Source organism: Oncorhynchus mykiss, chromosome 6 (genome assembly GCF_057628025.1).
Source record: "Oncorhynchus mykiss isolate SJ-2025 chromosome 6, ASM5762802v1, whole genome shotgun sequence".
Classification (NCBI taxonomy): domain Eukaryota; kingdom Metazoa; phylum Chordata; class Actinopteri; order Salmoniformes; family Salmonidae; genus Oncorhynchus; species Oncorhynchus mykiss.
In genome coordinates, this window is record NC_143027.1 from 49,187,889 (window position 1) to 49,213,659 (window position 25,771).

At 42.5% G+C, this 25,771-nt stretch overlaps 1 protein-coding gene and 1 long non-coding RNA gene across 29 annotated transcripts in view; one reads left to right on the top strand and one right to left on the bottom strand.

Moving 5' to 3' along the window:
- LOC149982894 (uncharacterized) overlaps positions 1–2,069 on the bottom strand; it is a 136,497-nt gene extending 134,428 nt beyond the window's left edge. The window contains exons 1-2 of the long non-coding RNA XR_016496721.1: positions 1,929–2,069; positions 1,499–1,560 (exon numbers count right to left, since the gene is read on the bottom strand). This is a non-coding gene — a long non-coding RNA (uncharacterized LOC149982894). The remainder of the gene's footprint in view (positions 1–1,498; positions 1,561–1,928) is intronic.
- Positions 1–25,771, top strand: part of LOC110526076 (far upstream element-binding protein 3) — a 79,273-nt gene that overhangs the window by 23,165 nt on the left and 30,337 nt on the right. For 20 of the 28 annotated variants that reach the window (XM_036980327.2, XM_021606682.3, XM_090238076.1 and 17 more), the window contains 2 exons: positions 489–546; positions 881–1,043. In XM_036980327.2, the coding sequence (XP_036836222.1) occupies positions 489–546; positions 881–1,043 (221 nt within the window). Of the gene's footprint in view, positions 1–469; positions 547–880; positions 1,044–25,771 lie in introns of all 28 variants that reach the window. The other 8 variants (XM_090238088.1, XM_090238095.1, XM_090238097.1 and 5 more) reach the window with 1 other exon arrangement.

Below are 25,771 nucleotides of genomic sequence, written 5' to 3' on the forward strand. Positions count from 1 at the left end.
GCCCTGGGGGGGTAAGAACAAAGAATCCAATTCGGCAAAGACGTATTCCTGGTCGCAATGCTGGTTAGTTACCGCCGCTCTGATATCCCAAAGTTATTTCCGGCTGTATGTAATAACGCAAAAAACATTCTGGGCTACTAATGTAAGAATTAACACACCAAAAAAACAAAATACTGCAAAGTTGCTTAGGAGCTAGAAGCAGAGCTGCGATGTTTGTCGGCCCCATTGTACAGTATGTCCCTTAATGTCTGTGACTACACACACTTCCCAACACTTCCTGTCCTTATGTTAGATAATAACCAATATCAGATTGCTTTTACTTTTATATCTCATTAACATACAGTAGGACACAAGCTAATCAAGGCTGTCAGCAATGAGGTGATGATGCAAAATGCATTATCATGAGCTTTTATGTTCTGTACCGAAAGGGTTCTATCTCAAAAACTTGACTCCTTTAACTGTATGCCAGCGGTTCTTTCTCATTGTAGAGAGTGGCGGTATGATGGACAGAGCCTGCTCCCTCAATGGAACCCCAGAGAGCATTGAGTGAGTTTCTATATTGAGACGTTGAACGTGACAGAAATTCTATAAACTCAGTAGCAGTATCGTCAACAATCCTTTGTCATTTTTGAAAAGAACAATATGTCCCATTATTGATGGTCTATAGATGCTCACACACTGTATTAACTTCAAAACGACACATTTATTTAACTGTTACTCCATAATATTACAGTAATTGACTATACATAAAACAGTTTTAAAAACCACATTGTGGACTAATCATAAAATGTTGACACTGTAGGCAATCATGTAATTGGTATTACCTAAAAATACATCACATCTATACATCATTGATATGCAACTGTTTGCTCTCCACCAGGCAGGCCAAAAGAATGCTTGGGCAGATAGTGGACCGCTGTCGAAACAGCCCTGGGTTCCACAGCGAGGCTGAGGACAACAGCTCAGTCCACGAGATGCTCATCCCAGCCAGCAAAGTGGGCCTAGTCATCGGGAGGGGAGGGGACACCATCAAGCAACTGCAGGTATGCCTTCTAAGATATATATTTTTTAAATCAGTTCTCTTGGGCTATAGTACTTCCTCTAGCCTACTATACTAATCCTCTATGATCTACAACTAGCCTTATTACTACCATTATAACTGCAGTCACTACTGGTACTAGGCCTACAAAGCTTTTTTTAACCTTTCTGATCTCCCCATCCCGGATCCGGGTTCGTGAATACAGACTCAAGCTCATTACCATAACGCAACGTTAACTATTCATGAAAATCGCAAATGAAATGAAATAAATATGCTAGCTCTCAAGCTTAGCCTTTTGTTAACAACACTGTCATCTCAGATTTTCAAAATATGCTTCTCAACCATTGCAAAACAAGCATTTGTGTAACAGTATTGATGGCTAACGTAGCATTTAGCATTAGCATTCAGCTGGCAACATTTACACAAAAAAACAGAAAAGCATTCAAAAAAATCATTTACCTTTGAAGAACTTCAGATGTTTTCAATGAGGAGACTCTCAGATAGCAAATGTTCAGTTTTTCCTGAAAGATTATTTGTTTAGGACAAATCGCTCCGTTTTCTGCGTCACGTTTAGCTATGAAAAAACCCCTGTATCCAGGATTGTGTAAATCTATCAGCAAGCTCATTAGCATAACACAACGTTAACTATTTATGAAAATCGCAAATGAAATGAAATAAATATGCCATCTCTCAAGCTTAGCCTTTTGTAAACAACACTGTCATCTCAGATTTTCAAAATATGCTTCTCAACCATAGGAAAACAATCATTTGTGTAAAAGTAGCTAGCTAGAGTTAGCATTTCGCGTTAGCATTTAGCGTTAGCATTAGCGTTAGCATCCAGCACGCAACATTAACAAAAACATAAAAGCCTTCAAATAAAATCATTTACCTTTGAAGAACTTCTGATGTTTTCAATGAGGATACTCTCAGTTAGATAGCAGATGCTCAGTTTTTCCAAAAAGATTCCTTGTGTATTAGAAATAGCTCCGTTTTATACATCACATTTGGCTACCAAAAAAAATCCATAAATTCAGTCCTCAAAACGCAAACTTTTTTCCAAATTAACTCCATAATATCGACTGAAAACATGGCAAACGTTGTTTAGAATCAATCCTCAAGGTGTTTTTCACATATCTCTTCATTGATACATCGTTCTTGGAAACATGCTTTCTCTCCTGAATCCCAGGAGAAAATGCCTGCACCTGAAGATTACGCACAAATTTAGACAAAGGACACCGGGCGGACCTCTGGAAAATGTAGTCTCTTATGGCCAATCTTCCAATGATATGCCTACAAATACGTCACAATGCTGCTAAGACCTTGGGCGAACGACAGAAAGTGTAGGCTCATTCCTTGCGCAATCACAGCCATATAAGGAGAGAATGGAAAACAGAGCTTCAGAAATTCTGCTAATTCCTGGGTGATGCATCATCTTGGTTTCGCCTGTAGAATGAGTTCTGGGGCACTTACAGACAAAATCTTTGCAGATTCTGAAACTTCAGAGTGTTTTCTTTCCAAACCTGTCAAGAATATGCATAGTCGAGCATCTTTTCGTGACAAAATATCGCGCTTAAAACGGGAACGTTTTTTATCCAAAAATGAAATAGCGCCCCTAGAGCTCTAAGAGGTTAACCTCTTAGAGCTCCCCCTACTTTGTGCAATTTCCGCCTGAAGACATACCCACATCTAACAGCCTGTAGCTCATGCACAGAACCAAGGATATGCATATTCTTGGTACCATTTGAAAAAAAACACTCTGAAGTTTGTGTAAATGTGAATTGAATGTAGGAGTGTTGAATGTAGGAGAATATAACACAATAGATCTGATAAAAGAATGGAAAAAAAACATACGTTTTTTATTTTCGTATCATCTTTAAAATGAACAAGATAAAACAAACATTCAGATAGGATGTTAAGAGGATGATAAGGATGATAAGAGGGCAACAGTACTTGTGCAAAGTTTCAGAATGATAACTTCCAAAATGAGTGTGCTACATGACATTTATCATGAAGTCACCCAGGTGTCCCACACAAGTAGCCCAAATGTACCCAAGTGGCCAAATTGGTGAAGGTATACATTTTGAAACAAATAACTATATACAAAATACCAAAATGGTATTCTAACTATTTACACACTTTCAATATTTGGAAGACCCTCAGTCCTCTATCAAAACAAATCAATTTAAATAGCCCCAGCCTAAAACCCCAAACAGCAAGCAATGCAGGTGTAGAAGCACGGTGGCTAGGAAAAACTCCCTAGAAAGGCAAAAACCTAAGAAGAAACCTAGAGAGGAACCAGGCTATGAGGGGTGGCCAGTCCTCTTCTGGCTGTGCCGGGTGGAGATCACAGTGGTTGTAGAGGGTGCAACAGGACAGCACCTCGAGTAAAAATGAACAGTTTAGGGTTCCATAGCCGCAGGCAGAACAGTTGAAACTGGAACAGCAGCAAGGCCAGGTGGACTGGGGACAGCAAGGAGTCATCATGCCAGGTAGTCCTGACACATGGTCCTAGGGCTCAGGTCCTCAGAGAGAGAGAATTAGAGAGAGCAAACTTAAATTCACACAGGACACCGGATAAACTCCCATTCGGAGTCAGTGTCACTGTGAAAGAAAATGTTCAGTTAGAATAGTTTCACATATGAGCCCTTATTCAACAGGTATAATAAACAGATATATATATATGGAGTACAGGGAACATAAGGTTGAATATATTATGACCTGCTTGATCTACTGTCTCTTTTATATTATGACATTTCAGCAAGATCTACTGTCTTTATTATATTACAACAGACCAGCTGTATCTACTGTCTCCATTTCACTTTGGCCATTGTTGTGGGCCTGCCCTCCCCTCAACAGCCTCAAATAGGCTATTTCATGTGGGTTGGGGTGGGGCGGCAGACACACGCATCTCACATTTCATGACATTACATGTTTATATATTGCTTCTAAAATAAAATAAAAATCACAAATAATATTTGATATTATTAATTTCAAACAAGGGCATTAGCATGATAAGAACTTACCAGTCCAAAACGATGTCCTCTCCCGTTCAAAAAATATTCCTCCACAATCGCTAAATGAATCGTCCTACAACAATCTGTCTCACTTTCCCAATCAATTTATTCAAAAATTGTGTGTACATCTGTATATCTAGATTTAGCTTTCCCTGACTTAGTCGCCAAACTGATTGATATATAAACAGCTAAATCTACACGTTTACCAAACAATGCAGTGCGTAATATGTGTTTCTCCTTCCGGTATGAAACCCCAATGGCGAATGACTCTTTACCCTGGAGCTTACTACATGGGTTGGTCTTGCAACACATAAACTTGATCTATTGCCGTTTACCTCAGCTCATTGGCTATCTACCCAGCTAGATTTCAAGACGATCAGTGGTCATTGGGTTAAAAGACAGTCAATCAACGAAACAGCGGGCAAATCATTGGTGCACAATGATGTCATGACTTGTTGTCTTCAAATCGGTTTCTTTCAGTCAATACGTCCCGCGAAATGGCCCATCACTTTTGATTGTGTTACAAACAAACCAGTTGATTGCAGTGAAACCAAACATGACTGGAAAAGTCACGTTCTGTGGGGGTTATTTACCCGGAATGTGTCGTCGAAAATGGAATGAGACGGAATTCACGACACAAGCGGTTCACAAAATGTTTCGTGTTGGGTTATAAAAACACATTTTATCAAACAAAAGCTCATTCATTGTGTAACAATGAGCATTGGAATTGCAAACAGACGAAGATCGTCAAAGGTAAACAATTTATTTTAATGCAGTTTGTGATTATGTTACGCCTGTGCTAGTAAAATTGTTGTTTTTTATGGGTCTCTATGCTCAGATAATCGCATCGTATTCTTTCGCAGTAAATCCTTTTTGAAATCTGACAACGCAGTTGGATTAGCAAGATTCTAGGCTTTCGATACACGTGAGACACTTGTATTTTCATGAATGTTTAATATGACTATTTATGTAGCGATCACCGTATGTTGTGGAATTTCAGCCCGCTAGCGGGTTCAGTGCGCAGACAGGTTAACCCCACTACAACTTATTTCGCAACCATAAATACTTGCACACACATTTTCATTTGGAAATGTTCATTGTCTAGTCTCTGCAGTCTTTTCTCAACTGTATCCACCTGTAAAGCTCATTTGTGATTTGAACATCAAGTAATTACTGCCAGTAACTGCCAAAACAAAGGAAACACTTGAGTAAATTAGGGTTCTGGCAGCTCTGTTATGGTGTGGGGTCAGGGGTTAAAGTTCTCCCTTCCTCTCAGACACATTTACCCATCCATCCATCGACTTACCATTCCCACACAACATATAGCCTATACATCCACACACCCATTCTCTCCCACCCTCCTAGACATAATCATATTCACTATCCCTTACTCTTCCCTCATACTCCCGTTCGTATACACAAACACACCCACGCACATCTATAGAACAGCTATAAGATAAGACTTTATTTTAAATACATTTTTTTAAATATAACCTTTTTTTAACTAGGTAAGTCAGTTAAGAACATTCTTATTTACAATGACGGCCTACACCGACCGAATCCGGACGACGCTGGGCCAATTGTGAGCCGCCCTATGGGACTCATTCACAGCCGGCTTTATTAGTCCATACAGGCTTGAAATATGACTTCTGCTTTTTATCCAACCTAACAGATATACACACACATCCACACAAACACACACTAGGTTGGATAGGCACTAAAATGAATAAACGTTCTAGGTAGTCATTATTATTCCTTGTTTGCCATTTATAGCTAATATTCAATGGTTGTTATTGGTGAGAGTGGAGATGGGATTGGGGTGGTGTGGCTGGGAGGGAATCAGACACTCCTGAATTATGCTTGATGCCTTCGGTCTCTTTGTGGACCCACTTTCTCCAAGTAGAGCCCCACCAGCCACTTTATTTTAATTTGTTAGGAGAGGTGTTGGAGTTTTAAAAGCCCTAAAAAGGCACAGTGCCTCAAAGTACAAAGAAGTGCTTTATATATTTTTAAATATTTTATATTGTTCTCTGTTAAATGTCTGTTCTTTCTACATGGTCACACGTTATATAATATGCGTAATGTAGTCGTGGCCAAAAGTTTTGAGAATGACACAAATATTAATTTCCACAAAGTTTTCTGCTTCATTGTCTTTAGATATTTTTATCAGATGTTACTATGAAATACTGAAGTATAATTACAAGCATTTCATAAGTGTCAAAGGCTTTTATTGACAATTACATAAAGTTGATGCAAAGAGTCAATATTTGCACTGTTGACCCTTCTTTTTCAAGACCTCTGCAATCCGCCCTGGCATGCTGTCAATTAACTTCTGGGCTAATTCCTGACTGACGGCAGCCCATTCTTGCAAAATCAATGCTTGGAGTTTGTCAGAAATTGTGGGTTTTTGTTTGTCCACCCGCCTCTTGAGGATTGACCACAAGTTCTCAATGCAATTAAGGTCTGGGGAATTTCCTGGCCATGGACCCAAAATATCAATGTTTTGTTCCCCGAGCCACTTAGTTATCACTTTTGCCTTAAAGCAAGGTGCTCCATCATGCTGGAAAAGGCATTGTTCGTCACCAAACTGTTCCTGGATGGTTGGGAGAAGTTGCTCTCGAAGGATGTGTTGGTACCATTCTTTATTCATGGCTGTGTTCTTAGGCAAAATTGCGAGTGAGCCCACTCCCTTGGCTAAGAAGCAACCCCACACATGAATGGTCTCAGGATGCTTTACTGTTGGCATGACACAGGACTGATGGTAGGGCTGTGCTCACCTTGTCTTCTCCGGACAAGCTTTTTTCCAGATGCCCCAAACAATCAGAAAGGGGATTCATCAGTGAAAATGACTTTACCCCAGTCCTCAGCAGTCCAATCGCTGTACCTTTTGCAGAATATCAGTCTGTCCCTGATGTTTTTCCTGGAGAGAAGTGGCTTCTTTGCTGCTCTTCTTGACACCAGGCCATCCTCCAAAAGTCTTCGCCTCACTGTGTGTGCAGATGCTCTCACACCTGCCTCCTGCCATTCCTGAGCAAGCTCTCTACTGGTGGTGCCCCGATCCCGCAGCTGAATCAACTTTAGGAGACGGTCTTGGCACTTGCTGAACCGCTCTCCTTGAAGTTCTTGATGATTCGATAAATGGTTGCTTTAGCTGCAATCTTACTGGCAGCAATATCCTTGCCTGCGAAGCCCTTTTTGTTCAAAGCAATGATGACGGCACGTGTTTCCTTACAGGTAACCATGATTGACAGAGGAAGAACAATGATTCCAAGCACCACCCTCCTTTTGAAGCTTCTAGTCTTTTATTTGAACTCAATCAGCATGACAGAGTGATCTCCAGCCTTGTCCTCATCAACACTCACACCTGTGTTAACGAGAGAACCACTGACATGCAATGACATTTTCTTCCCTTATATCCCAGCCCCCAGACCAAGAAGGTTGCTTTTTAATCTTGTAATGTACCTTACATGGGGTGAAATACACATTATTTCATTGCATATCCACCTAGGGCCAAATCTGTTTTCTTTAAATATACACTACCGTTCAAAAGTTTGGGGTCACAAAGACATTTCCTTGTTTTTGAATGAAAAGCACAACAAATGTGCATTTTTTCAAAGGGACATTTCTAAGTGGCCCCAAATGTTTGAACGTAGTGTAATTCAAGCAATAGTAGATAAAATCCAGACAGGAACTATTTTTTTAGCAGGTGACTTAAATCACATATTTGACAAGTTAGACAGACATAGCAATTCAAAAGGCACATTTTAAGGAGCCTCCAAAGAGGTGGAAAAATTGTATATCTACATACAAATAATTTACAGGACACCTGGATATTACTTTTCCCAACTACAAATAACAGTTAGTGACAGAATATGGAGAATGAACAGGCACATTTTCAAGACCCTGAAATTTATGAAATACGTGATTTAAAATAAACCTTTACCGTTGCAAATGTAGACAGAGAAGAAGGAAGACTTTTTTTTTTTTAGAAAGAACCCATAAGAAATATTTACAAGGAAAAGAAGAAAATACAATTCCTGAACTTAAGCAGGAATAATATATTTTACTTTTGAAGAGAGCCAACAACTACAGGTTAAACTCCAGTAAAGCATACGATTTAATAGAAAATAAACCTGGTAAACATCTCACAAAACGAACACTCGCCAAACCAGTTAAACTCAGCAAAAAAAGAAACGTCCTATCACTGTCAACTGTGTTTATTTTCAGTAAACTTAACGTGTAAATATTTCTATGAACATAAGATTCAAGAACTGAGACATAAAATAAACAAGTTCCATAGACATGTGACTAACAGAAATGGAATAATGTGTCCCTGAACAAAGGGGGGTCCGATAAGCTCAGTCCGATGATGCTGTGACACACCGCCCCAGACCATGACGGAACCTCCACTTCCAAATCGATCCCGCTCCAGAGTACAGGCCTCGGTGTAACGTTCATTACTTCAACGATCAACTCAAATCCGACCATCACCCCTGGTGAGACAAAACTGTGACTCGTCAGTGAAGATAACTTTTTGCCAGTCCTGTCTGGTCCAGCGACGGTGGGTTTGTGCCCATAGGTGACGTTGTTTTCAGTGATGTCTGGTGAGGACCTGCCTTACAACAGGCCTACAAGCCCTCAGTCCAGCCACTCTCAGCCTATTGCGGACAGTGTGAGCACTGATGGAGGGATTGTGCGTTCCTGGTGTAACTCTGGCAGTTGTTGCCAGCCTGTACCAGGTGTGACGTTCAGATGTACCGATCCTGTGCAGGTGTTGTTACACGTGGTCTGCCACTGCGAGGACAATCAGCTGTCCGTCCTGTCTCCCTGTAGCGCTGTCTTAGGCGTCTCACAGTACGGACATTGCAATTTATTGCCTTTGCCACATCTGCAGTCCTCATGCCTCCTTGCGGCATTGTTAAACACTTTACAATGAAGATCTGTGAAGTTTTTGTATTTTTACGAATGATCTTTGAAAGACAGCGTCCTGAAAAAGGGACGTTTCATTCAGTTTATCATTTTTAAAGATAAGGATACAAATGCTTTAATTAGGAGCAACAACGCTATTAATGACAAGATTGTGTTTATTGACACACCCGTGCGTCAATTTTAGTAACATAATAAAAAAATCCCTGTCAAACTGCGTCAGTTTAAGCTACATATATCTGTTTTCTTGCATGGGCTTCGTTTTAATCCATTGCATCTGCCTATGTCGGCCTTCCGCATCTGTGATGGAATATGGCCAAGCTACAGCGGTTTTTGTCAGACAATGAGACATCCTGAAAGTCTTCTCACCAAAACATCTTTAGCATCTGAACACTGATGTGCCAACTTGTGTCTTTAGCGTCTGAACTGTTTGGGCTACAAATAGGGCTGTGGCAGTCACGAAATTTAGTGAGCCGGTGATTGTCAAGCAAATAACTGTCAGTCCTCACGGTAATTTACCATTTAATTAACAAACATATTTAGCATTTCTTGGCTTCTACACATAGCCCATAAGCCACTGATGCAGACCTTTGGAACATCTACATTTTAAAAAGTCTAATCTATGTAATACAGCCTACACCTTCTCAATTAATCCTTATGTTAAGTCCTGATCTGGCTATGCCATATGGCTGTGGGCTACACTAGTTAATTTAGCAGACAAGATTTGGTTAGAATTCCGTGGCATTATTTTATAGTATGAAGAATACAGTTGAATAAAATAGAAAGGATATTGTCTTCAAACAATTTGAGGGAGTGCGCACTTGCGGCTATTCTGTGTTGAGCGGTTAGCAAATAAATAGATACTCCAATATGCTTATTCATTTAATTGTACTTGTTCTACAGACATTGGGTTACAAGTTTTTTGATTATTAATACATTGTAAGGCTTCATGATGCGATCCTAATGATGACTTGAAAAAAGTAGTTTTTTGCGTGGGCTGTTCACACTTCATCAGTCTCTCATTCACAATTTTGACAAGCACAATTTTTTTTTCAATCCATGCCTTTTGTGGCCGTTGTTCCCTTCTCCCTGAGTGCCCCCGAAGCACCTCTCACTCACATGGCTCTCCATCACGTGATTGGCTCTTTCTCACAGGCTACAAGTGAAGACAGACATTTTGGGGTCGCAACTGCGTGCGTCCTTATCCAATTCCGTGGTGTATATTAGAAGAACAATCCACATTTACTTTTCGTCAGCCAACAAGATGTGTAGGCCTAACGAACAGCAAAAGCACTAGCCTATGTCAATCTACTATCCCCCATAGTATAAAAGTTGACCACTTCTATGCATGAAATAATCTGAATTTTTATGGGACAGTTGTGGGATAACATAGATCTCAAATGTTTTACCCAATGAAACTGATGCAACAAATCAGAACGTTTAGCTTAAAATGTGATTAACTATTAGGCTATTTCCTCACATAAGCGCAGCAATGCACACACGGCAGTAGACTATATGCGTGAATGTACCATTAGTGGTAAAACACCATTATCAAAAGTGACCGCAAATGTGATTATGCATGTAAATGCTTCTATTATAAAGGTGCATTTTTATGGTGAAAATTATCTTCCCCAAACTTGAAACTAATGTGCTGCTTATGTATGCCAGTTAGGTTCTACAACAACCCTTGTAAAGCGGATGAATGTGCCTAATTTTATGAAGTTATTTGGACACTTTTTAGTTGTGACACAACCTTATCCAAACAGTTAGCAAGTTCGGTAGGCTACTGATGACCATCAGTAGCATCAGATCTTGGAGAACCCCAATTACCATGATCATGCTGTTTTAATCAACTTCTTGATATGCCTCACCTGTCAGGTGGATGGGTTATCTTGGCAAAGGAGAAATGCTAACTAACAGGGGTGTAAACAAATTTGTGCACAATTTTGAGAGAAATAAGCTCATATGACAAATTTCTGGGATCTTTTATTTCAGCTCAGGAAACATGGGAACAACACTTAATAACACATTGTGTTTATATTTTTGTTCAGTGTAATATATGACCCCATTATGAAATGGAGAGACTCTCATCTCTAAGTCTCCCATTAGTGTCACGGGACTCGTCTTGTGCTAACAAAAATAAGGGGTAAAATATGTTTCCAAAAAACAAAAATATTCTCCTAGATACTGTATAGGACATACACTTCAAAACCTTATTGCTTATGATTTATTTTTTGACTGTATTTTTCTCTTCCATTTATGAATGTGTTATTCAATGTGTGTCTATGGGCTATAGCTAGAGCACTCCTGATATCTCCTCCAGGAGTGATAAGTATCATTTTTATCTTCTTTGGCCTAGTACTGTATTTTTGCTAGCTTGGGCCATCTACTTTAAGTGTTGCCTGTTTTCCCATTGGCCTACTTGGTGTGGGAACTGCTGACTGCTCACAATTTGCAGATAGTTTTTTACACATCAACCAGGATCAAGGGGCAGTGCAATTTGTGACTTGTTTTGGTAATCAGCGGCTGTATTGGAGGGGGAGCGGTTTCACGTCTCCCAGACAATCCGCAGTTAGTACAGGGCGGTGTGCTCTCTACCTCTGCTAGGGAATTAGCAATTAGTTAGTTCTTCAGTCTCTCCTGGATTCTCAGCGGGAGTTGTAAGTGGCGGTCATGGCGTGGCGGTCATTGTCGCTGAAACAAAGACGGTTCTGCCGAGGTGTTCGTGGAAGGGAACAGAGGAATGCTCCACACCAGTCCCTCACTTGAGTATCTTACATAGTTAATTACGGATTATTTCATTTTGCTCTTTTGTAGCTTAGTCAACCATGTGTGTGTTTTCTATACCTGTTTACACCTCTCCCTGTAGGCTTTACGGACGCTCTCCACCCCTTGGTTGCAACCCTTCTAATTTAGTGTATCCTGCGTGCGCAACCCATTTGGAATTCCGGGTCTCTGGCAGCGTTTGGAACTGCCGATCTGCGGTCAAGAATGCGGAGTTCATCTCAGCCTATACTGCCCTTTAGGCCCTTGACTTTTTGCCCCGACGGAGACATGGATCACCCCAGAGAACACTACTACTCCAGCTGCTCTTTCTTCATCTGACCGTGTTTTCTCTCGTAGTCCGAGAGCATCTGGTCGTCGGGGCACAGGTCTACTAATTTCTCTGAAGCAAAGATTTTCTCTTTTCTCCCTCTCACCTGTCCATCTCCTCACATGAATTCCATACTGTTACTTGTCCATTCAAGCTTAACATTATTGCGATTTATCGCCCACCAGGTGCCCTTGGAGAGTTCCTCAATGAGCTTTACACCTTGATAACCTAATTTCCTGACGATGGCTCACCGCTCCTCGTACCTGGCGATATCAACCTCCCGACGTCTGCCTTTGATTCATTTCCTTCCAACTCTTTCCCGTCCTTGCCTCTCTTGACCTCATCTTTGCTAGAGACTGCTTTCCTACTAATCTTGCTGCAACTCTTGCCCAGCTCTCTGATCACTACTTTGTTTCCTTTTCTGTCTCTCTTTTCTCCAACACAAACCACTCACCCCCTACCCAGATGGTCATGCGCCGTTGCAATCTTCACTCTCTCTCTCCCACTAGTCTCTCCTCTTCTATCCTATCATCGCTCCTTTCTGCCAAATCCTTCTCCCTCCTGTTTCCTGATTCTGTCTCTTCTACCCTACTCTCCTCCTCCGCATCCTATGACTCGCACTGTCCCCTTTCTTCCCGGCCTGGCTTGGCCCTCCCGTCCTGCTCGGTGGCTGAGTGACTTATTGCGAGCTTACAGAACAGGGCTGCGGGCCACTGAGCGAAAGTGAATGAAAACTAAACTTCCGGAGGACCTATCATCCTTTCACTCCCCCTCTTTACATTCTCTTCCTCTGTATCCGCTACGAAAGCCCCTTTCCACCACTCTAAATGTCAAGCTTCTGCCTCAAACCCTAGGAAAGGATTTTACACCTTCTCCTCCCTCCTTAATCCGCTTGACAAATTCACTCACACAGATCAACCCTACACCTTGACTTCTTTCTCCAGATGACATCCTGAGGTCTAGCCGCCTGACAACTTACCCACTTGACCACATCCCCTTCTCCCTTCTCAAGACCATCTCTGGAGGCCTTCTCCCATTCCTCACTTCCCTCATCAACTCATCCCTGACCACTGGCTCTGTCCCCTCTCGACTTCAAAATGTCCAAAGTTCCTCCCCTCCTCAAGAAACCAACACCAACTTTCTCATTATCTCTCTCAGAACAATCTTCTTGGCCCTCACCTGAGACCTGAGACTGCTCTTCTCTGTGTCCCAGAGGTTCTCTGCACTGCCAAAGCTGACTCTCTCTCTGTTCTCATCCTTCTAGGTCTATCCGCTGCCTTCGACACAGTGAACCATCAAATCATCCTCTCCACCCTCTCAGGGCTGGGCATCTCAGGCTCTGAACACTCTTGAATTGCAACCTACCTGACAGGCCGCTCCTACCAGGTGATGTGTGTCTGCACCACGTACTCTCGCCCCCAGTGCTCGGTTCTCCTCTATACACCAAGTCACTCGGCTCCGTCATATCCTCACATGGTCTCTCCTTTCATTGCTATGCAGATGACACTCAACTACTACCCCCCCCCTTCTGACACCCAGGTGGCGACACGCATCTCTGCGTGCCTGGCAGATATCTCAACTTGGATGTCGGCCCACCACCTCAACCTCAAGCTTGACAAGACGGAACTGCTCTTCCTCCCGGGGAAGGCCTGCAACCTCAAAGACCATCTCCATCACAATTGACAACTCCACAGTGTCACTCTCCCAGAGTAAAAAATAACCTTGGTGTGACCCTGGACAAACACCCTATCGTTTTCTACAAACATCAAAGCAGTGACCCACTCCTGCAGGTTCATGCTCTTCAACATCCGTAGAGTACGACCCTACATCATACAGGAAGCTTTGCAGGTCCTAATCCAGGCACTTGTCCTCACCTGGCTAGATTACTCCAACTCGCTGTTGACTGGGCTCCCCGCTTGTGCCATCAAACCCCTGCAACTTATCCAGAACACTGCAGCCCGCCTGATTTTCAACCTTGCCAAGTTCTCTCATGTCACCCCTCTCCTCCGCACACTCCACTGGCTTCCAGTCGAAGCTTGCATCCGCTACAAGACCGCGGTGCTTACCTACAGAACAGCAAGAGGAACTGCCCGTCCCTATCTTCAGGCTATGCTCAAACCCTATTCCCCAACCCGGGCACTCCATTCTGCCACCTCAGGTCTCTTGGCCCTCCAACCCCTATGGGAGGGCAGCTCCTGCTCAGCACAGTCTAAGCTTTTCTCTCTCCTGGCACCCCAATGGTGGAACCAGCTTCCCCCTGAAGCTAGGACAGCAGAGTCTCCTCCCTATCCTAAACATCTAAAACCCTACCTCTGCAAACAGTATCTTAAATAATGCTCCCCCTCACCAGCACTTGCACTTGACACCCCCCCCCCCCCCCTCCCCCCACACTTATAGCTCTGACTGTACTGATAGCTACGTCATTGAGGAAAAATGTACTTTCTCTTCCTGTGATATGTGGTTGTCCCACCTAGCTATCTTAAGATAAGTGTACTAACTGTAAGTTGCTCTGGACAAGAGCATCTGCTAAATGACAAAAAAGGAACTGGAAAGACCAAATTCAATATTTTATCCCAAAGGGGGTAGATCAGCTTTAACATTACACATACAGTTCCTACACCTTGGACACACCTACTCATTTAAGGGTTTTTCTTTCTTGATACTATTTTCTACATTGTAGAATAATTGTGAAGACATCAAACCTATGAAATAACCCACATGGAATCATGTCCTAACCAAAAAAGTGTTAAACAAATCAATGTATTTTAGATTTTAAATCATTTAAAGTAGCCACACTTTGTGCAAATCTGCCATCAAAGCAATCTTGGCATTCTCTCAACCAGCTTCACCTGGAATGCTTTTCCAATAGTCTTGAAAGAGTTCCCACATATGGTGAGCACTTGTTGGCTGCTTTTCCTTCACTCTGCAGTCCAACTCATCCCAAACCATCTGGGTTTGAGGTCGGGTGATTGTGGAGGTCAGGTCATCTGATGCATCACTCTCCTCCTTGGTCAAATAGCCCTTAAACAGCTTAGAGATGTGTTGGGTCATTGTCCTGTTAAAAAACAAATGATAGTCTCACTAAGTGCCAACCAGATGGGATGGCGTATCGCTGCAGAATGCTGTGGTAGCCATGCTCGTTAAGTGTGCCTTGAATTTTGAATATATCACTGACACCAGCAAAGCACCCCTACACCAATTTTCACGGTGGGAACCACACATGCGGAGATCATCCTTTCACCTATGTTGCGTCTCACAAAGACACGGTGGTTGGAACCAAAAATGTCAAATTTGGACTCATCAGACCAAAGAACAGATTTCCACTGGTCTAATGTCCATTGCTTGTGTTTCATGGCCCAAGCACGTATCTTCTTATGACTGGTGTCCTTCAGTAGTGGTTTCTTTGCAGCAGTTGGACCCATGAAGGCCTGATTCACGCAGTCTCCTCTGAACAGGTGCTGTTGAGATGTGTCTGTTACTTGAACTCTGTGAAGCATTTATTTGCACTGAAATGTCTGAGGTTGGTAACTCTAATGAACTTATCCTCTGCAGCAGAGTTAACTCTTCTTTTCCTGTGGCGGTCCTCATGAGAGCCAGTTTCATCATAGCGCTTGATGCTTTTGCGCCTGCATTTCAAGAAACTTTAAATGTTCTCGAAATTTTCAGAAAGTAATGATGAACTGTCGTTTCAAGTTGCTTATTTGCGCTGTACTTTAAAATAAAATGTTATTGGTCACATTCATGTGTTTAGCAGATGTTTTTACAGGTGTAGCAAAATGCTTGTGTTTATAGCTCCGGCAGTGCAGTAATATCTAACAATTTCACAACATTTACCCAATGCACACAAATCTAAAGAATGGTGTCAGAGCGGCATAGACAAAGATACAATATATACAGTTGAAGTCGGAAGTTTACATACACCTTAGCCAAATACATTTAAACTCAGTTTTGCACAATTACTGACATTTAGTAGATAATAGTAGAGTGGTTTATGTCAGCTTTTATTTCTTTCATCATATTCAAAGTGGGTCAGAAGTTTACATACATACATACACTGAATTAGTATTTGGTAGCATTGCCTTTAAATTGTTTAACTTGGGTCAAACATGTCGGGTAGCCTTCCTCAAGTTTCCCACAATAAGTTGGGTGAATTCTGGCCCATTCCTCGTGACAGAGCTGGTGTAACTGAGTCAGGTTTGTAGGACTCCTCCCTCGCACACGCTTTTTCAGTTCTGCCCACATATTTTCTATTGGATTGAGGTTAGGGCTTTGTGATGGCCACTCCAATACCTTGACTTTGTTGTTCTTAGGCCATTTTGCCACAACTTTGGAAGTATGCTTGGGGTCATTGTCCATTTGGAAGACCCATTTGCGACTAAGCTTTAACTTCCTGACTGATATCTTGAGATGTTGCTTCAATATATTCACATAATTTTCCTACCTCATGATGCCATCTATTTTGTGAAGTGCACCAGTCCCTCCTGCAGCAAAGTACCCCCACAACATGATGCTGCCACCCCTGTGCTTCACGGTTGGGATGGTGTTCTTCAGCTTGCAAGCCTCCCCCTTTTCCTCCAAACCTAACGATGGTCATTATAGCCAAACAGTTCTATTTTTGTTTCATCAGACCAGAGGACATTTCTCCAAAATTTACGATCTTTGTCCCCGTGTGCAGTTGCAAACCGTAGTATGGCTTTTTTATGGCAGTTTTGGAGCAGTGGCTTCTTCCTTGCTGAGCGGCCTTTCAGTTTATGTCGATATTGGACTCGTTTTACTGTGGATATAGATACTTTTGTACCTGTTTACTCCAGCATCTTCACAAGGTCCTTTGCTGTTGTTCTGGGATTGATTTGCACATTTCGCACCAAAGTACTTTCATCTCTATTAGACCGAACACATCTCCTTCCTGAGCGGTATGACGGCTGCGTGGTCCCATGGTGTTTATACTTGTGTTCTATTTTTTTGTACAGATGGAAGTGGTATCTTCAAGCGTTTGGAAATTGCTCCCAAGGATGAACCAGACTTGTGGTCTACTATTTTTTTCCACTCTGTGGAATGTTGTCCCACTCCTGGCGGGATCTGGAACACGCTGTCATACTTGTCATTTCAGAGCATCCCAAACATGCTCAATGGGTGACATGTCTCGTGAGTATGCAGACCATGTAAGAACTGGGACATTTTCAGCTTCCAGGATTTGTGTACAGATCCTTGCGACATGGGGCTGTGTATTATCATGCTGAAACATGAGATGATGGCGGCGGATGAATTGCACAAATGGGCCTCAGTATCTCGTCACGGTCTCTCTGTGCATTCAAATGGACATCAATAAAATGCAAATGTGTTTGTTGTCTGTAGCTTATGCCTGTCCATACCGTAATCCCACTGCCACCATGGGGCACTCTGTTCACATTGTTGACATCAGCAATCCGGTCGCTCACACGACGCAAGCGGTTGTGAGGCCAGTTGGACATACTGCCACATTTTCTATTAAAAACTTTGGAAACCTTCAACTTTCCAGCTGAAACAATACGTTTCATAAAAATATTATATAAATATCCAGAAGCAAAAATATAAAAAATATAAACCAATAGTACATTATCTGATGAATTTGTTTTAGAAAGGGGCTCAAGACAGGGATGTCTTCTCTTCCCCCTCATGTTTGCTTTGGCAATTGAACTGAGACAGGACCCAAACATAACAGGTATCAGTATTGGTAAACATGAATATAAACTACATTTATTTGCCGACGATCTCCTGATATACCTGACTAATATTGAAAACTTTCAGAACTCTAAAATCTCAGGATATACAATTTACATGGGGAAAAAAATGAAATAATGGCATTAGGAAAAATAATATCTCATGGACCACAAAAAATATCTAACACTTATGATGTTTAATAAGTGACAACAAACAATAAATATTTAAAGGTAACTTGATCCCATTACTCAACAGGATGAAAGCAGATCTAGTTAAATGAAACAATCTTCCCATGAATCTTACTGTTAGAATAAACCTCTTCAGAATGGCATTCATTCAAACGTTTTTATATTTATTCTCTGTAATATCAATTACCTCTACCAAAGACATTCTTTAAAAAAGTAAACTCTGCTATAACATACTTTATGTGGGCAAGATAAACTCATAGAATGAAATAAGTTTTACATCTTCCTAACTTTCCGGACTTGGAATTGTGTCAACTCGCCACCCAAGCTTTTACTTGCAATATATTGTTAAATGAACTTAAAGAGGAAAAATCAGTACATATTGAAGATGTGCATGCTAATCCTGCAAACCTTTAAGTCTATTTTCAAATCAAATTGTATTGGTCACATACACATTTTTTTTGTTGATATTATTGCGGGTATAGCGAAATGCTTGTGTTCCTAGCTCCCACAGTGCAGGAGTATCTACACACTAAAAGTAAAATAATTGAGTTCAGAAATATATAAATATTAAGACGAGCAATGTCGGAGTGAAAAAATACAGTAGAATAGAATACAGTATATACACATGAGATGAGTAAAGCAGTATGTAAACATTATTAAGGTAACTAATGTTACATTATTAAAGTGGCCAGTGATTCTATGTTCATAAAGCAGCAGCCTGTTAAGGTGCAGGGTTGAGTAACCAGGTGGTAGCGTGCTAGTGATGGCTTTTTAACATTCTGATGGCCTTGAGACAGAAGCTGTTTTTCATTCCCTCTGTCCCAGCTTTGATGCACCTGTAATGGCATCGCCTGCTGGATGATAGTGGGGTGAACAGGCAGTGGCTCAGGTGGTTGTTATCCTTGATGATCTTTGTGGCCTTCCTGTGACATCCATCGGGTGTTGTAGGTGTCCTGGAGGTCAAGCAGTGTGCCCACAGTGATGCATTGGGCAGACCGCACCACCCTCTGGAGAGCTCTGCGGTTGCGGGCGATGCAGTAGCCATGCGGTGATACAGCCCGATAGGATGCGCTCAATTGTGCATCTGTAAAAGTTTGTGATGGTCTTAGGGGCCAAGCCGAATTTCTTCAGCCTCCCATCTGTGTGGGTGGACCGTTTCAGATTGTCAGTGATGTGTACACCAAGGAACTTGAAGCTTTCCACTTTCTCCACTGCAGTCCTGTCGATGTGGATAGGGGCGTGCTCCCTCTGCTGTTTCCTGAAGTCCACGATCATCTCCTTTGTTTTGTTGATGTTGAAGGAGGCATGGTGTCATTGGTGAACAGGGAGTACAGGAGGGGGATGAGCACGCACCCTTGTGGGCCCCCTGTGTTGAGGATCAGCGAACTGGAGATGTTGTTTCCTACCTTCACCACCTGGGAGTGGCACATCAGGAAGTCCAGGACCCAATTCACAGGGCTGGGTTCAGACCCAGGGCCCTGAGCTTAATGATGAGCTTGGAGGGTACTATGGTGTTGAATTCTGAGCAATAGTCAATGAACAGCATTCTTATGTAGGTATTCCTCTTGTACAGATGCATCGTCTGTGGATCTATTGGGGCGGGAAGAAAATTGGAGTGGGTCTAGGGTGTTTATTTTTTTTATTTTACCTTTATTTAATCAGTTAAGAACAAATTCTTATTTTCAATGACGGCCTTGGAACAGTGGGTTAACTGCCTTGTTCAGGGGCAGAACGACAGAGTTTTACCTTGTCAGCTCGGGGATTTGATCTTGCAACCTTTCGGTTACTAGGCCAACGCTCTAACCGCTAGGCTACCTGCCGCCACTTAAGGTGATATGATCCTTAAACTAGCCTCAAATGCTTCATGATGACAAGTGAGTGCTAATATTGGTAGTCATTTTATTTTTATTTCAACTTTATTTAACTAGGCAAGTCAGTTAAGAACAAATTCTAATTTATAATGACATCCTACCAAAAGGCCTCCGGCGGGGATGGGGGCTAGGGTAAAAATAATAATATAGCAAGCCAGCAACAAATGACAACACAGCGTGGTAGCAGCATGGTAGCAACACATGACAACAACATGATACACACAGTCAACACAAATCAAATCAAATTTTATTTGTCACATACACATGGTTAGCAGATGTTAATGCGTGTGTAGCGAAATGCTTGTGCTTCTAGTTCCGACAATGCAGTAATAACCAACAAGTAATCTAGCTAACAATTCCAAAACTACTACCTTATAGACACAAGTGTAAGGGGATAAAGAATATGTACATAAAGATATATGAATGAGTGATGGTACAGAGCGGCATAGGCAAGATACAGTAGATGGTATTGAGTACAGTATATACATATGAGTATGTAAACAAAGTGGCATAGTTAAAGTGGCTAGTGATACATGTATTACAAAGATGCAGTAGATGATATAGAGTACAGTATATATGTATACATATGAGATGAATAATGTAGGGTATGTAAACATTATATTAGGTAGCATTGTTTAAAGTGGCTAGTGATATATTTTACATCATTTCCCATCAATTCCCATTATTAAAGTGGCTGGAGTTGAGTCAGTGTGTTGGCAGCAGCCACTCAATGTTAGTGGTGGCTGTTTAACAGTCTGATGGCCTTGAGATAGAAGCTGTTTTTCAGTCTCTCGGTCCCAGCTTTGATGCACCTGTACCGACCTCGCCTTCTGGATGATAGCGGGGTGAACAGGCAGTGGCTCGGGTGGTTGTTGTCCTTGATGATCTTTATGGCCTTCCTATGACATTGGGTGGTGTAGGTGTCCTGGAGGGCAGGTAGTTTGCCCCCGGTGATGCGTTGTGCAGACCTCACTACCCTCTGGAGAGCCTTACGGTTGTGGGCGGAGCAGTTGCCGTACCAGGCGGTGATACAAGCCCGACAGGATGCTCTCGATTGTGCATCTGTAGAAGTTTGTGAGTGCTTTTGGTGACAAGCCGAATTTCTTCAGCCTCCTGAGGTTGAAGAGGCGCTGCTGCGCCTTCTTCACGATGCTGTCTGTGTGGGTGGACCAATTCAGTTTGTCTGTGATGTGTACGCCGAGGAACTTAAAACTTACTACCCTCTCCACTACTGTTCCATCGATGTGGATAGGGGGGTGTTTCCTCTGCTGTTTCCTGAAGTCCACAATCATCTCCTTAGTTTTGTTGACGTTGAGTTTGAGGTTATTTTCCTGACACCACACTCCGAGGGCCCTCACCTCCTCCCTGTAGGCCGTCTCGTCGTTGTTGGTAATCAAGCCTACCACTGTTGTGTCGTCCGCAAACTTGATGATTGAGTTGGAGGCGTGCGTGAGTGAACAGGGAGTACAGGAGAGGGCTCAGAACGCACCCTTGTGGGGCCCCAGTGTTGAGGATCAGCGGGGTGGAAATGTTGTTGCCTACCCTCACCACCTGGGGGCGGCCCGTCAGGAAGTCCAGTACCCAGTTGCACAGGGCGGGGTCGAGACCCAGGGTCTCAAGCTTGATGACGAGCTTGGAGGGCACTATGGTGTTAAATGCCGAGCTGTAGTCGATGAACAGCATTCTCACATAGGTATTCCTCTTGTCCAGATGGGTTAGGGCAGTGTGCAGTGTGGTTGAGATTGCATCGTCTGTGGACCTATTTGGGCGGTAAGCAAATTGGAGTGGGTCTAGGGTGTCAGGTAGGGTGGAGGTAATATGGTCCTTGACTAGTCTCTCAAAGCACTTCATGATGACGGAAGTGAGTGCTACGGTAGTCGTTTAGCTCAGTTACCTTAGCTTTCTTGGGAACAGGAACAAGGGTGGCCCTCTTGAAGCATGTGGGAACAACAGACTGGGATAGGGATTGATTGAATATGTCCGTAAACACACCAGCCAGCTGGTCTGCGCATGCTCTGAGGGCGCGGCTGGGGATGCCGTCTGGGCCTGCAGCCTTGCGAGGGTTTTCGTCACGTCGGCTGCAGTGAAGGAGAGTCCGCATGTTTTGGTTGCGGGCCGTGTCAGTGGCACTGTATTGTCCTCAAAGCGGGCAAAAAGTTATTTAGTATTTAGTCTGCCTGGGAGCAAGACATCCTGGTCCGTGACACAGATAACAGCACAAAGGGCAAGAAGGTAGAAAACAACAATACATGACGCAACATAGCCAGAACTGTCAGTGTGTCCATGATTGAGTCTTTGAATTAAGAGATTGAGATAAAGCTGTCCAGTTTGAGTGTTTTGTTGCAGCTCGTTCCAGTCGCTAGCTGCAGCGAACTGAAAAGACGTATGACCCAGGGATGTGTGTGCTTTGGGGACCTTTAACAGAACGTGACTGGCAGAACGGGTGTTGGATGAGGGCTGTTGTAGATATCTCAGAAAGGGGGGAGTGAGGCCTAAGAGGGTTTTATAAATAAGCATCAACCAGTGGGTCTTGCGAGGAGGATGCGGCTAGGGATGCAGTCTGTGCCGGCAGACTTGCGAGGGTTAACACGCGTAAATGTCTTACTCACACGTCGGCCACATCGGTTGTACTGTGTTATCCTCAAAATGGGCGAAGGTGTTTAGCTTGTCCAGTAGCAAGACGTCAGTGTCCGTGACTGGTTCTCCCTTAGTAATCCGGGATTGTCTGTAGACCATGCCACATACGTCTCGTGTCTCAGCCGTTGAATTGCAACTCCACTTTCTTTGTGCTGACATTTTTCCTGTTTGAATGCCTTACGGAGGGAACAACTACACTGTTTTGTATTCAACCATATCCCCAGTCACCTTGCCATGGTTAAATGTGGTGGTTCACCCTTTCAGTTTTGTGTGAATGCTGTCATATTTCCACGGTTTCTGGTTTGGGTAGGTTTTAATAGTCACAGTGGGAACGCCAATGTTATTCTCATAGGCTACCCGGAACATATCCCAGTCCGCATGATCAAAACAATCTTAAAGCATGGATTGAACCAGCGTTGAAAATACTTTAGCACGGGTACTTCCTGTTTGAGTTTTTGCCTATAGGAGGGAAGGAGCAAAATGGAGTCGCAATCTGATTTGCCAAAGGGAGGGTTGGGAAGAGCCTTGTAGGCATCTCGAAAGGGGGATTAGCAGTGGTCAGGTGTTTTTCCAGAACGAGTACTACTGTCAAAGTGTTGACAGAACGTCAGTAGTGTTTTAAGCAAATTTGCTTTGTTAAATCCCCAGCTACAATAAATGCAGCCTCAGGATATGTGGTTTCCAGTTTGCAAAAAGTCCAGTGTAGTTCCTTGAGGGCCGTCGTGGTATCGGTTTGAGCAAGAATATACACGGCTGTGACTAACCGAAGAGAATTATCTTGGGAAGTAATACGGTCGGCATTTGATTGAGGTATTCTAAATTGGGTGAACAGAAGAACTTGAGTTTCTGTATGTTATCATGAAACATACACCACGCCTTTCTTCTTCCCGGAGATTTCTTTTTTCCTGTCTGCACGATGTACTGAGAACCCACCTGGCTGTATGGAGGCGACAGTATATCCCAAGTGAGCCATGATTCTATGAAACACAGTATGTTACAGTCCCTGATGTCTCTCTGGACGGAGATCCTCGCCCTGAGCTCGTCTACTTTATTGTCCAGAGACGGAACATTAGCAAGTAATATACTCTGAAGCGGTGGATGGTGTGCACACCTCCTGAGTCGGACTAGAAGTCCACTCCGAATACCTCTTCTCCGCCAGCAGCATCTTGGAGCAGCCTCTAGGATAAGTTTGATTGCCCTGGGGGGTAAGAACAAAGGATCCAATTTGGGAAAGTGGTAATGCTGGTGAGTTACCAGCACACACAGAACATTAACAACTTCATAGTTAATAACGATATGGAAGAAAATTAAACGTATTCTACAAGAACCAATATTATTCCCTAAAAACACAACCCTATGAAACAATCCTTGGATAGCTTTTCAGAATTGGCCCACATGGAAAAATAAAGGCATAAAAAACGTAAATAACTTAGTAATAGGAAATTCAATTATTTCCGTCACAGATTTCAAAAGCAATTTTTGACTGACCAATGTAGACATTTTCCAATACATGCAACTTAAAAGTTACAGTGCCTTGCGAAAGTATTCGGCCCCCTTGAACTTTGCGACCTTTTGCCACATTTCAGGCTTCAAACATAAAGATATAGAACTGTATTTTTTTGTGAAGAATCAACAACAAGTGGGACACAATCATGAAGTGGAACGACATTTATTGGATATTTCAAACTTTTTTAACAAATCAAAAACTGAAAAATTGGGCGTGCAAAATTATTCAGCCCCCTTAAGTTAATACTTTGTAGCGCCACTTTTTGCTGCGATTACAGCTGTAAGTTGGTTGGGGTATGTCTCTATCAGTTTTGCACAGCGAGAGGATGATTTTTTTTTCCCATTCCTCCTTGCAAAACAGCTCGAGCTCAGTGAGGTTGGATGGAGAGCATTTGTGAACAGCAGTTTTCAGTTCTTTCCACAGATTCTCGATTGGATTCAGGTCTGTACTTTGACTTGGCCATTCTAACACCTGGATATGTTTATTTTTGAACCATTCCATTGTAGATTTTGCTTTATGTTTTGGATCATTGTCTTGTTGGAAGACAAATCTTCGTCCCAGTCTCAGGTCTTTTGCAGACTCCATCAGGTTTTCTTCCAGAATGGTCCTGTATTTGGCTCCATCCATCTTCCCATCAATTTTAACCATCTTCCCTGTCCCTGCTGAAGAAAAGCAGGCCCAAACCATGATGCTGCCACCACCATGTTTGACAGTGGGGATGGTGTGTTCAGCTGTGTTGCTTTTACGCCAAACATAACGTTTTGCATTGTTGCCAAAAAGTTCAATTTTGGTTTCATCTGACCAGAGCACCTTCTTCCACATGTTTGGTGTGTCTCCCAGGTGGCTTGTGGCAAACTTTAAACAACACTTTTTATGGATATCTTTAAGAAATGGCTTTCTTCTTGCCACTCTTCCATAAAGGCCAGATTTGTGCAATATACGACTGATTGTTGTCCTATGGACAGAGTCTCCCACCTCAGCTGTAGTTTTCTGCAGTTCATCCAGAGTGATCATGGGCCTCTTGACTGCATCTCTGATCAGTCTTCTCCTTGTATGAGCTGAAAGTTTAGAGGGACGGCCAGGTCTTGGTAGATTTGCAGTGGTCTGATACTCCTTCCATTTCAATATTATCGCTTGCACAGTGCTCCTTGGGATGTTTAAAGCTTGGGAAATCTTTTTGTATCCAAATCCGGCTTTAAACTTCTTCACAACAGTATCTCGGACCTGCCTGTTGTGTTCCTTGTTCTTCAATGATGCTCTCTGCGCTTTTGACGGACCTCTGAGACTATCACAGTGCAGGTGCATTTATACGGAGACTTGATTACACACAGGTGGATTGTATTTATCATCATTAGTCATTTAGGTCAACATTGGATCATTCAGAGATCCTCACTGAACTTCTGGAGAGAGTTTGCTGCACTGAAAGTAAAGGGGCTGAATAATTTTGCACGCCCAATTTTTCAGTTTTTGATTTGTTAAAAAAGTTTGAAATATCCAATAAATGTCGTTCCAATTCATGATTGTGTCCCACTTGTTGTTGATTCTTCACAAAAAAATACAGTTTTATATCTTTATGTTTGAAGCCTGAAATGTGGCAAAAGGTCGCAAAGTTCAAGGGGGCCGAATACTTTCGCAAGGCACTGTATATATATAAACATTTCCACCTGAAATCTTTTGGACATCAGAGCAATGTTGATGGAACCCTATTTGACTCAGAAAAGGATACCCATATGATAGGCAATATACACAAACCTTGCAGAAATCCTATCCAACTGACAATCTCTAGAAAAAAAAT